The 13,382-nt window shown below is 36.7% G+C and overlaps 1 protein-coding gene across 2 annotated transcripts in view; it reads left to right on the top strand.

The window, feature by feature from the left end:
• Positions 1 to 12,813, top strand: part of ACC (acetyl-CoA carboxylase) — a 1,497,654-nt gene extending 1,484,841 nt beyond the window's left edge. For both annotated transcript variants that reach the window (XM_090383551.1, XM_090383552.1), the window contains one exon: positions 12,588 to 12,813. In XM_090383551.1, the coding sequence (XP_090239677.1) occupies positions 12,588 to 12,741 (154 nt within the window). In that variant the 3' untranslated portion in view covers positions 12,742 to 12,813. The remainder of the gene's footprint in view (positions 1 to 12,587) is intronic.
• Positions 12,814 to 13,382: the final 569 nt, after the last annotated feature.

Raw genomic sequence — 13,382 nt, 5'->3', positions numbered from 1 at the left:
ATGCTATCCATCCAAAATTTATTTTTCTCTTGACTTCCAGCCATTTGCCATTATTACAGCTAATGACTTGTCCTGGAAAAATATATGAATCCATCTTTTCAATTACTGTTCCTTCAGTGATTATATCCTTTTTTGTGGCATACTTTTTCATCATTATTTTTGTTTTAGCCATATTCATCTTTAGTCTGAAATCCTTACTAACTCTGCATAACTGATTAAGATTTTCCTCTCATTCTTCAGGATCAATGCTTATGATCACAATGTCATCTGCAAATCATAAATGGTTTAGGTACTCTCCATTCACATTGACTCCTTTCTGCAACCAGTTTTATCTTTTGAAAGCTTCTTCAAGGGCAGCAGTAAACAACTTTGGAGAGATTGTGTCTTCTTGTCGAACTCCTTTCTCAATTTTAAATTTCCTACTGTCTTTGTCTAGTCAAATAAAGGAGGTAGTGTCTCATATACAGGGTGATTCACTACCAGTGCAACAAACTTGCAGGAGGTGTAGGAGGCACAAAGACGAATCGGAATCACATAGCATTGCAGGGTCCGAAATGCCTTCGTCATGCGGTAATACTTTTATACTTTTTTAAAATTTATACTTTTATATCTGAAAAAAAAGACAATAAGACAAAAAATATTATATACTAATAATTTAGTAGTAGTAATAGTAGTACTGCTATAATTAACGTGACGTATATTGTCATTTAAGAGAACATGCTACGGTAATCCATAGCATGTTCTTGTAGCATGCGAGCTGACCATGTCGTGAGTCATGGTCAGCTCACAAGTCGCAGCCAGCTCCAACCTGTCATGAATGGCATTCTGACGGAGCAATTCCAACTTGACTGAGCATGTGTAACACTCACTGTATCTGCCAGTCTATATGCTGGCAATGTACTATGTACTCACAGTAATTTATTTTTTTATTTTTCGTTTTCAGAAAGAATAAAAAACAATTTCCCGTCTACATAAGAATTTGATTATAAAAATAAAAGTAGATAGTTATAAAAACAATAATGGAAATAGGTAATTATTATTTTCAGATAATACATTTTGTACTGCCTGAAAATAATAATAATATGACTATATTTTGTGAATATTTGTAATAATTTGTATACATCACACATTGCAACTTATATGTTACCAATTAACATATGACACACTTGCCTTTCAATCGTAAGGTTAATTGGTAACACTGCAATGTGCAGTGTATACAAATTATTACAAATATATACAAATAATCACAAAATATAGTAATAATATATATATTTTTTTTCAGGCAATACAAAATGTATTATCTAAAAATAATAATTAAAAATTAATAATAATTTCCTATTTCCATTATTATTTTTACAACTATCTACTTTTATTTTTATAATCAAATTCTTATGTAGTCGGGAAATTGTTTTTTATTCTTTATGAAAACAAAAAAATAATAATAATAAAATAATAAATTACTGCGAGTACAGTACATAGTACATTGCCAGCATATACACCGGCAGATAGAGTGAGTGTTGTGCATGCTCAGTCAAGTCGGACCTGCTTGTCAGAATGCCATTCACAACAGGTTGGAGCTAGCAGTGACTTGCGAGCTGACCATGACTCACGACACTAAAGTGCAGGATTACCCATGCTACTACAGCTAATTTCAAGCAATGTAAACATCCACCAGCCAACGATAAAAGCCATTCCGATTTTTAATATTATATTAACATAAACTTTACCTTTTCATGATTCACATACAATATGTGATGCCTGATCTTTTGAATAGGCTTAGTCAAGCTGGCGATCATAGTTATCATCATTAGGCCACAAAAGTTAATAGATAAGCTATGAACTGTTGCAATAATGTGTAATATAGCAGTGCTTCCGAACCTTTTTCACGCCACGGCACACTTTGGAACTTATAATTTTTGTACGGCACACAGAGATAACCTGGAGCAGATTTTGGAGTGTCCATAAAGACTTTGTGAAAAAATGTATTACATTTGTTACATTATATGTAATTATGATAAGAAAAGTAAAATATAAATACTATGGAAGATATTAAATATTTAATGCTCAATTCATACAAAACTTCAAAATAAAATCTTTTCAAATTTTTGAAATCACAAAAAATAACTTTTTGAAATTCATATTTCATCTTTCTATAATCTCCAAATGATCCAGCAACAGGTTTTCAATAAAAAAAAATATTTAAACCAGAGTAACAACATTACAGATCATTCTGTGAAGTTGTAACAAAATGCAATGAATAGTAAAAAAAAAAAAAAAGAAATCTACAGCAATGAGTAACATTATTATCAAAACTGGACAACCTTTTGACTAATGCAGACATCAAGGATCATTCAACATTTATGAACAGAGGTGGACTGGGTCAAAAATTCTTACCGGGGAAAACTTTTAGCGGCCTCGCAACAGTGTTTATGGCCATGCAATTACACATTAGTCTCCAGCCTCTGACACCAGGGTTTCCCCGGTAAGTCAAATGGCCAGTCCACCTCTGTTTGTGAATTGTCCATCCTGTATAATCTAATGAAAACTGGAATAATAAATTTACTTACATTTTCAGCCTTTCTATCACAAGTTAGAAAAGAATGCTTGAATGGGTGAATTTTTTTCGTGCTCTGCTCTGAGAAACTCGAAAATGTAAAATCACTACACTTGACAATGCAGAATCTGCAGAAATTTCTTTCTGTGCCAATAAAGCAGAATGAAAATATCTGATTGACTGAATTTTATTGTTTCGTTTCCCACTACTATTCCACTACACTACTAGATACATCTACACCACTAGTTACTAGTGATATCTTACCACTAGTAACCTCATTGCTTTTGTCTTAACCATCACAAAAGACACTGATATATGGCTCATCTGGAAAAGGATACATGCTCTCAGTGGCAAATTTGCATGCTTGCCTCTCCAATTCTTCATTGCAAAGGGAAAGATGTGTCTACTCCTGAAGAAGTTGTTAAAATCCTGAGGCTGGATATCATCATTCTTCTCTTTCTTGGTGATTCCTTTCTACTTCTCTCTTGGTGCCTCCTTAGCCAGGTGGGCAGGAGCAGCAGTGCATAGCACACGCTTGATTAGACTGGGGTTAGAGTCCGTGACCACCAAATACAGAGGATGCGGAAAGGTCAGGGAATGACCACCGCATATCCCCAGAGCAATATGGCCTTAGTTGCTAATGCTCCTAAAAACCAAATAACAACAACAACTTCTCTCTCTCTCTCTCTCTCTCTCTCTCTCTCTCTCTCTCTCTCTCTCTCTCAGGGTAGCTTGGGAATTTTTTTTGAGAAACTCGGGAAACAAGAGTTTTCCGAGTTTCTCATTAAAGTAACTTTGCAACAAATTTTTCCACCCAAAGCGAAAACAGAACAGATACTTATAAAATGTATTAAAAGTGACGTCCAGTCTTGTTGGCGGTATAGAAAGAAAGCAATAGACAAGGTTACCAATGTTGTTGTGAAAATAGCAAATGGCCTCAAAACCATAAATTTAATGAAACTGCATGCTTTGGAGTGACATGTTGGACAAACAACTTGTGTGATCAAAACCAGCTAATTTTGGGGAGACTGAAGTAGACATTTTACTCTTCCTTGTTATTGTTTAATTTTCTCTCTGAACACCACGAATAAACACTAATTACATGAAGGGTTCCTCCCACTGCATCGGTCACTTACACAGAACATCATCAATATATGTGAGGATCAAAGGATCATCTGCAATTTAAATGTGACTCTACCTATAATAGTAATAACTTATTCATAGTCCTTGCAGTTTTTCATTTCAGATAAACAAAAAAATAGGAAAGAAAAAAAACAAATTTAAGGCACTAAAATGACAACACTAGCCATAGTTAGACTGTTACATGACAAAATTGTGTATTGTAAAATAAAACATATTGCCCAGCAACAACAACAACAGTCAGTGTACCCACACACACACAAAGAATGTAAAATAAATTCAGCACTAGAATAAAGTCAGATGTGATGTACATAATGTGTATATGTATATTTGGCACTGGTTTTGCTGAATATTTCACGACTGTCTTTTATTTGATACTATTTCTATAAGTGTGGCACAGTCAGAACAGTACTCATATGGCTAGTCACTATGATGATAAGAATGTGTTACATTTAATTCAAAAAAATTTTCGTTTATTAATGAAATTCATTAATTGCCTTAGAAATGAATCTGTCTTCTAAATTTAACAATCTCCTTTCAAGATAGTGCCCAAATGAAGCTACATTGGAATAGTTACGCCACTGAACAAAATCATTGGCGTACACTGAAAACCCCTTGAGAAAATAGAGAAGCAAAACGCTTCCTGCATTCTTTTTCTGTAATTTCGAATTTTTGTTGAAGGGAGGGCATATGCCCCCCTCTGCTCTCACTGAATACGCCTCTGTCCCTAACCTCTCGCAGCACATCAGTAATCTTTTTACGGCACACCAGTTGGGAATCTCTGTAATATAGGTTACAATTAATACTTTGGCTCCTGGGCCCAGGTACGATGTACTCCCTGCACACCCCCCCCCCTAGGCTCTGGCCGCATGTTCCAAAAGAAGCAGTGCAAAAGAATCACTTCACCTCTGCCTGCGGCTCTAGTTAATCTATTAGTCTGTGTGTCCTCCCCCCCCCCAAGCTAGCAGTTTTCCAACTCACCTATCACTGCCTCAATAGCATCAGCAAATATTCTTGAAACCCTTCTATTTAAGAGTATCCCACCCCTTCTATTTAAGTATAAAAACAGTCTCTCCTGTTAACAAGCACAGACCACGCTGAGAAAAATTCTACTCGCGAGCCTTGCACATTCTCTCTAGGGCTGAATTAAGTGACAAGGTTCTCAACATGTACTCCCTCCTATTACATCTGGACAGAATTGCAGACACTTTCAAATTCAGTCCTAACTTGCAATTTTTTTCCAACATTGCCCTGTACTTGTCCTCAGTTCTCCTACTCTTAATATCATTAATACCAATGTGTCAATATGACCTTTTGTATCCTTAAAAGATATTGGCTCTACAATGTCATCTATTTTTGCCCCTGGCAGACATACCCTGGTCCTATTCCATCTATTCTTCTTGCACGACATATTTCCCATTTTTCTAACAAAAGTCACTGACAATAACTAACTGCTGTGGGACCATTCTGCCTTGGAGATTGCCGCTGTGTTGCCTGATGGCCAGGTGTGAGCTCTTGCATTGAGTTAGGCAGCTGAAAGCTTGATGGGCCTCCACCCTACTGTTCAAGCCCTCATAAACACCCATCAAAATACTGAGTTTGCACCAATTTTCTTCACACTCTCTGCACTAGACACATACAAAAACATTCCCCTTGGCTGTATTGTATCCTGTTCCAGAAAGTTCAATAAACATTGCACAAGATACACCTTTTTTTAGGCCGTGATTAATAAGAGCATCATCCCTTTGGTTCTCCCTCGAGCCAGAACATTTCTGCTACTTTGTGCCTTTGCTTTTCTGCTGTAGTCTGAGGCATGATTTTCGTTTGAATACAATTTTATTGATTAACATTGGAAATTAATAAAATTAATCAATTTAATTGAGTAATTGACAATAATACACTAATCTAATAGATTCCTAAATGCAGTGATACATATTACACTATCAATTTTTACGATATACTTTACACTATCAGGTTCGAGATATACCATTATAATCACAGAGTTTTAATTAGATCCTTACTAAAAGTAAAATTTCTTAGCTAAAAACAAAAAAAAAAAAAAAAAATGCTTAACAAGCGATGAGATCTTTGTGCTACTTATTTATCAGAATTAAAACCCTACTATTCCACTACACTAGATACATCTACACTACTAGTTACTAGTGATATCATACCACTAGTAACCTCATTGCTTTTGCCTCAACCATCACAAATGACACTGACATATGGCTCATCTGGAAAAGGATGCATGCTCTCAATGGCAAATTTGTATGCCTGCCCTCTCCAATTCTTCATTGCAAAGGGAAAGATGTCTACTCCTGAAGAAGTTGTTAAAATCCTGAGGCTGGATATCATCATTCTTCTCTTCCTTGGTGATTTTTCTCTCTCTCTCTCTCTCTCTCTCTCTCTCTCTCTCTCTCTCAGGGTAACTTGAGAATTTTTTTGGCTGGTGCAGCATAAGCCTCCAGCTTCCTTGCACCATATGGCTAATAATAATAATGCACTAGCAGAAAGAATCGTTTGCTACAATCTCTGCCTCTGCTTCTTATGCATCATCCTTCCAGAGCATCAAAGCAGATGAAGAACAATATAAAATCATCATGCACCGCTTGTTCCCCTACAACCAACCCTTTACATTAACAGAACTGAAAGAATCATTAAATAGATCATCCAGTACTGCCGCAAGCCTAGATGGTATTTATTACCTTATGCTGAAGCATATACTTGAAAAGGACTTGTGTACCTTGTGGATTTTATTCAATCAGATCTTTTCTGAAAATGCCTATCCTTCTTCCCTGTGCCATTCTTTCATTATCTCCATACCAAACCCAGGCAGAGCTCTTTCCCTGGTTCAAAATTATAGGCCAATATCTCTCACAAGCTGTGTAGGTAAAATTTTTGAAATGATGATTCATCAAGGCTGACTTAGTTCCTTTAGTTACAGAATCTCCAGCCTAGACATGCTCGTCAAAGTCGAATCTCATATTAGCAATGCCCTTGTCATGAAACAACAACTAGCCATGGTCAACTTAGATCTTGAAAACGCATTTGATACTGCTTGGCTTTGTGGTATTATAGTGGATCTTTATCATCTAGGACTAAGGTGACAGTTGCCTGAAATAATTCAAAATTTTTTACGCTTGCGTTCTTTTCATGTCCAATACAAAAACATACTCTCTACATCTCACATTCAGGAGGATGGTGTACCACAGGGTTTAATGCTTAGTTCAACAATATTCACAATTCGAGTTAGCAGTATGACACAGGATATCCCAAAAACCGTCAAAATGTGCATCTCTTTTACCTTACAACCTTACCCCTTCCTGTCAGTCTAAAAGTATGAACACCATCAATTGGTAACTCCAAATAGCTATAACCAAAATAGAATTCCAAACTTCAAAGAATGATTATCGATTGTCATTCACTTCTGCAAGTTATGGGATCTCCATCCTGATCCTGAACTAGAAATAAACAAAACTCCAATCCCACTTGTTTATACGGTTTATACTTGTTTAAACTTCCAAGTTCACATCACCCATTTAAGAACTACTTGTCTATAACATTTGAATATACTTTGATGATTCTTGTCTGTGTTATGGGGAGCTGATCGGTATACCTTACTAAACCTCAACAAGTCTAATCCATTCACGCATGGATTATGGTTCTCCAGTCTACGACTCTGGTAGGATAAGCACATTAGAATGGCTAAACATTATGCAGCACAGTGCTGAGGACAACCCGGAAGCTTTCAAGACTTCTCCAGTCCATAGCCTTTACATTGAAGCACATGATCCCCCATTACAACATTGCAGATAAACATTGCTGTCTCACTATCCTGCTAAGATCTGAAGTCTCCCATCACATCCTGATTGGGAGTGTCTGTATAATACCCAGTGTGTTTCCTTTTATGAGAGTTAAGCCATATGAAAAGCAACCTTCAGACTTAAAGAACTTCATACTTGGAATGTTGATCTAAGTGACATTTCTGAGGATAACACATCTTCCATGATGACTACTTTTGGCAATGGGGGGAAGGATGTTTTTAACTTCTTCCAATATCAGACAGTTGCATGTGGCCCATACTAATCTCAACTGCAATGCCTGTACAATATACACTGACTGATTGAAAACTGACAACATGGTAGGTGCAACAGGTTTTACCTTCATTTAGAGTTACTGTCTCATTACCAGTGACATGCAGTATCTTCACTGCTGAGCTGTATGCCATAAAGCTAGCACTTGACCAGATTTTTGGACATCCCATTTCACTTGTCCTAATCTATACTGACTCTCTTAGTGCAGTGTTTGTTGTAACGGAGAATTTCTCTTCATATCATCCTACACAGAAAACTATTCACTATCAGTTACTCTCAGGTGGGTCGGAAAACTGCTAGCTTGGGGGAATACAAGGACAAATAGATTAACAGTAGCCACTGGCAGAGGTGAAAGTGATTCTTGCACTGCATTCTATTGGAATGAGCAGCAGCCTGGAAAACAAGATGCAGGATATTTCAGAGACTGCTGGGAGTCATTGCGGTACAAGTAAACACATGAGTTGTGTTAGGGTAGCTAAGAATAGGAACAGGTGCATGTATACTTGCGTATACACCAATACTAGGAGTTTGGTAAATAAATTTGATGAATTTGAGGTATTGCTCAAAACATCAAAGGCAGATATTCTTGGGATATCAGAGACGTGGTGTCACAAAGATATAAGAAATGCAGAACTGGAATTTGGGGAGTACAACATCTACAGAAAGGATAGACAGGATAGGAAAGGGGGAGGGGTTATGCTATTAGCTAAGAAACACATAAAATCCAAGGAAGTAAAGCCAGTCGACATCGCTGGACAGTGCAGTGTCGAGTCAGTTTGGTGTGACATAAGCATTGGGAGATCAAAATTGAGAGTAGGAGTGTGCTATAGGCCTAATGACTCTGATGAGTATAATAAGAAACTGTACAGGGAAATAGAGTGGGCCAGTAAATCAGAGAGTCTTATAATGGGGGATTTTAATTTCCCAGATATTGACTGGAATTTGGGGGCTGGTCACTCACTCACACACTAGCAAGGCTTTTGTGGATTTATTGGATGATTGTTTTCTACATCAGCATGTTCGGGAGGCAACTAGAGGGAGTAATACTCTTGATCTGATTATCAGTAGTGATTCTTCATGCATTAAGAATCTGCAGATAAAGGAACCACTAGGTGGCAGTGATCACAGTGTGCTGAAGTGGGATTTATTCAAAGAGGTAACTACCATCAGGGATAAATATAAGGATTTTTGCTTTTGTAAAGGCGACTACGATGGTCTGGGACAGTATTTAAATTCTATACAGTGGAACCAACAGCAAATTCAAAATGGGAAGCAATCAGAGAACTTACCTTGGAAGCTACTAGGCTTTACATACCAACTAAGAAATATTGTTCAAGGTTTAGGTAGGCCTAAATGGATGTCAGATGAACTAATGAGACATATGGCAGAGAAGAAAAATGCATGGGATACATATAAATTAATGGGTGACATGGAAGCCTATGATAGATATAAGCTGGTCTGTAACCAAGTCACAAAGGAGATTAGGCAGGCAAAGGCAGATTATGAGAAATCCTTGGCAAAGGATGCAAAGAAAAACAGAAAAGAGTTCTTTACTTATGTAAACTCTAGAAGGAAAGGGATGAATCAGATTGGTCCACTGGATATTGACTGGTTCATTCTGAGCATTGATGGTTCAACAGTTGAGGATCCTGCTCTGGTGGCTAACAAACTAAACGAGTATTTTGCATCTACATTCACACATGAGGAGTTATTCAGGAAGGGGAATGCCAGAGGTGAAGTAAACTCTGACAGTGAGCTAGATAATTTTGTAATAACTGGGAGGAAAGTGGAGGAGAAATTGTTCAGGATAAATATAAAAAAGGTATCTGGGGTGAATGGGATCTATCCAGTTATATTAAAGGAGGCAGCAAAGGAAGTAAGCAAACACTTAGCCATAATTATGAGAGCTTCTTTGGACTCAGGGGAGGTACCCATAGACTGGAGATGTGCAAATGTGATCCCAATTCACAAAGGAGGATCAAAGGCTGACACAAGTAATTATAGACCTGTGAGTTTAACTTCTGTTCCAGGAAAATTAATGGAGGCACTGGTTAAAGAAGCACTGCAAGATCATCTATACAAGACTTCATTTATAGCTCGGACACAGCATGGTTTGGTTTTGTTAAGGGAAAATCTTGCCTGACCAATTTGATTGGATACTATGATGCAGTCACAAAAGAACTGGATGCATGGATTAACTTTGATATTATACATTTGGATCTTAGAAAGACTTTTGATACTGTTGCACATGGAAGACTGCTGCACAAATTGGAGCAGTGTGGCATTGGAGGCAAATTGCTTCTATGGATAAAGGGATGGTTGAGAGGGAGAAGACAGAGAGTGGTAATCAATGGACACTGCTCATCGTGGACTAATGTTATTAGTGGAGTCCCTCAGGGTTCAGTGTTGGGTCCATTATTGTTTTCTGTATTTATAAATGATATTTATGATGGTATATCAAGCTTAATATCCAAGTTTGCAGACGATACAAAAGGTTGGCAGGGTTGTTAAGGACGCTACTGACGCTATGCTGCTGCAACAGGATCTGGAAAGGTTGAGCAGATGGGCTGAGAGGTGGCAAATGAAGTTTAACATTGACAAATGTAAAGTACTACATATGGGAAACAGCAACCCCAGAGCAACGTATCAACTCTGTGGTACTACACTGACAGTGGTAGAGAATGAAAAGGACGGGGGTAATTGTGCAGGCAGATATGAAGTTCTCTGAGCAGTGCAGACTGGCTGCAAGAGTAGCTCATGGTGTCTTGTCAATGATATACAGGAATTTTTCTAGCAGGGATAAGGAGGTGATTGCTCCCTTGTATAAGGCAATGGTCAGGCCACACCTTGAGTTCTGTATACAGATCTCGAGGCCTCATTTCAAGAAGGATGTAGAGCTGCTGGAATGAGTACAGAGAAGGGCAACAACAATAGTGAATGGAACAAAGGGTTGCTCTTACGAAGAAAGGCTTAAGTTTTGTAAATTACAGTGTCTAGAGACTAGGCACCGGCGAGGTGATCTGATAGAGGTGTATAAAGCCTTGAATGGTTTGAGCATGCTCAATGCCGATGGGATACTTCCTCTTGCTCAGAATAATCACCTGAGAGGGCATAAATTCAGATTGAGGAAAGACAGATGTAGGATAGATGTGTGGAAATTTGCCTTTAGCCAGCTGGTAGTTGGTTGGTGGAACAGACTTCCATCCCTTGTTGTGGAAGTTGATAGCCTAAATAAATTTAAGGCTCAGCTGGACAGGTATTTCGAACGAACGGAGGGGTGAAATGGAAGTGGGTTTTTTTTTTTGGCTGATGCTGCATAAGCTTGCTTTCTTGCATCATATGCCTCTACTTACTAATGCTAATGCTCTCTTGCAAAGAGTCCAATCAATCAGTAACATTTTTGTTGGATACCTGCACATTCTGGAATTCTGGGAAATGAGACTGCTAATCTTGCCACTAAACAACATCTTACCAGATTCTCATAAGTTCCTTATTTGGATTACCATCTTGTAATTCGCAAGGCTTGTTATGAAAACTGGCCACAGATCTGGAAAAGTAATACCAACAACAGACTTTACCAGATAAAGCAAGGTCCAGAGTTGTGGCTCTCTGGATTCAGATGAAACAGGCAAGAAGAAGTGGTATTGGCAAGACTGAGAATTGGGCTTACTCATATTACACACTTGTTTTTATTATTGGGAGAAGATCCACCACTTTCTTGTAGACTGTCCTCTTTATTTATCCATCCATTCTAGCACATTTTGGTCATTCAACAAATTTAACGAAGCCCAGATTTTATATAATTTTCTTGGAAATCATGCAAACATAGAACTCTTAACGTACTTAAATCATTTTGGTCTCTATGCATGTATATAATTCAGTTGTTAAAAGATATACAAAATTAACCATGAACTGACACAATTTGGCCTTAGTAGTCCTGGTGTCATTAAACCAACAACATCAACAACAGTTTATATGATGGCGCAAAGAATGAAAGGAATAAGTTGTTTTTGGGAGGCTTTGAATAGGGCACAATTATCTCATTCATTTATTCCTTTTTTTTCTGAGAGAGCTAATGATCAACAATATGCACCTGTTGTATGTTGCCTTAATAATACAGTATATAATAATAGACTGCCATTTTTGTTAATGGATACGGCGCCTCCGTAGCCAGGTGGGCAGAAGCCGCAGTGCGCAGCACACACTTCTTGATTAGACCGGGGTTCGAGCCCATGACCACCAAATACAGACGATGTGAAAAGGTCGGGGAATGACCACCACATATCCCCGAAGCAATATGGCCTTAGTTGCTAATGCTCCTAAAAAAAAAAAAACCAAAATCATCAATGGATGCCATAATCTTTTTACCACTTTTAGACACTGCTTGGAGACTTTGTTACTAGTCAGATATTAGCAATTAATAATGATAATATCCTAGACATCTTTTCCTTTCTATAAAGGAAAAATTTCTGATTTATCCTTTGTAGAAAGGAAAAGATGAAAACTAGATTAAATGGTTTTAAGTAAGTGATTGATATTATATTTAGCCTTTTACTTAATTTGTTTTTTTGTATCTTTCTTAGTCATATATCCTAATAGAATGTCTTTTACTTTAATTTCATGATGGAATTGTCTTATTGTGGCCTTAGCTGCCACAATAAAGCAACTCTAAAAAAGTGTTTGTAAAGTAAGACAACCAACTTTTCTTCAGTTTCAATTAATGCTGTTCTTTGTTCTTAAAATACTCTGCCAAACTACTAAATTTATTTTGTTCTGATTTTGGTTTGCTATATTTGTAGCCTGCTACAGAAGAACCCAGAAGTATCAATGGATTGTGTAGTTCATATTTTACAAAATATGACTCCCCAACAACATAGTGATGTTCTCAACACAATCAAAACTCTTGAAACTCAGTTACCAGAACAACCAGTAATGGATAAAGTTACTGTTTGATGATTATAAAGCATTTATTACTTGTAAATCATAATTAAAGACATTCATATTAATAATTTCCCATCCACACACACACACACACACACACACACACACACACACATATATATATATATATATAAAACTGTAAACTGTAAATGTATAAAATAATAAAATGAAGTCCAATAAGGTCTTATACAGTAAAAGGGAATAAATTCTCAAAAAATTGGAGAAAATGTGGAAACTGATTATTTTGTTAATATGATTGTAAAATTTTAATTTCAAATATATAAGACAAGCCAAGAGATATGAGTTAGCACTTACTTTTACTACTATTTTGCCAGTAGTTGAATATAAACTGTATCAGGTATAATGAACTCCCTTTCAACTATAACATTTAATATAAGCTGATTTAATATAAGGTTTATTTAATATAAGATTTAATATAAGATAACATTTAATATAAGGTTTATTATTCTACCAACTGTTGTTATTTTGTAACTATCATAAGGAAATTTGAAAAAAAAAAAAAATGTAAGGAAACCGATTAGATTCATTCTAGCATAAAATAGTTCAGCTAATTTTAAGAAAAGTAAGTTTCCATGATAAGATCATATCACCACATGATTTTATTGTATTAAAGTATAGCACTCAAAAATGTC

This window comes from Mastigoproctus giganteus, chromosome 10, assembly GCF_048544385.1.
Source record: "Mastigoproctus giganteus isolate SK-2022 chromosome 10, ASM4854438v1, whole genome shotgun sequence".
Lineage (NCBI taxonomy): Eukaryota > Metazoa > Arthropoda > Arachnida > Uropygi > Thelyphonidae > Mastigoproctus > Mastigoproctus giganteus.
The sequence above is the reverse complement of the archived record's forward strand: the minus strand, read 5'-3'. Positions and strand labels throughout refer to the sequence as shown.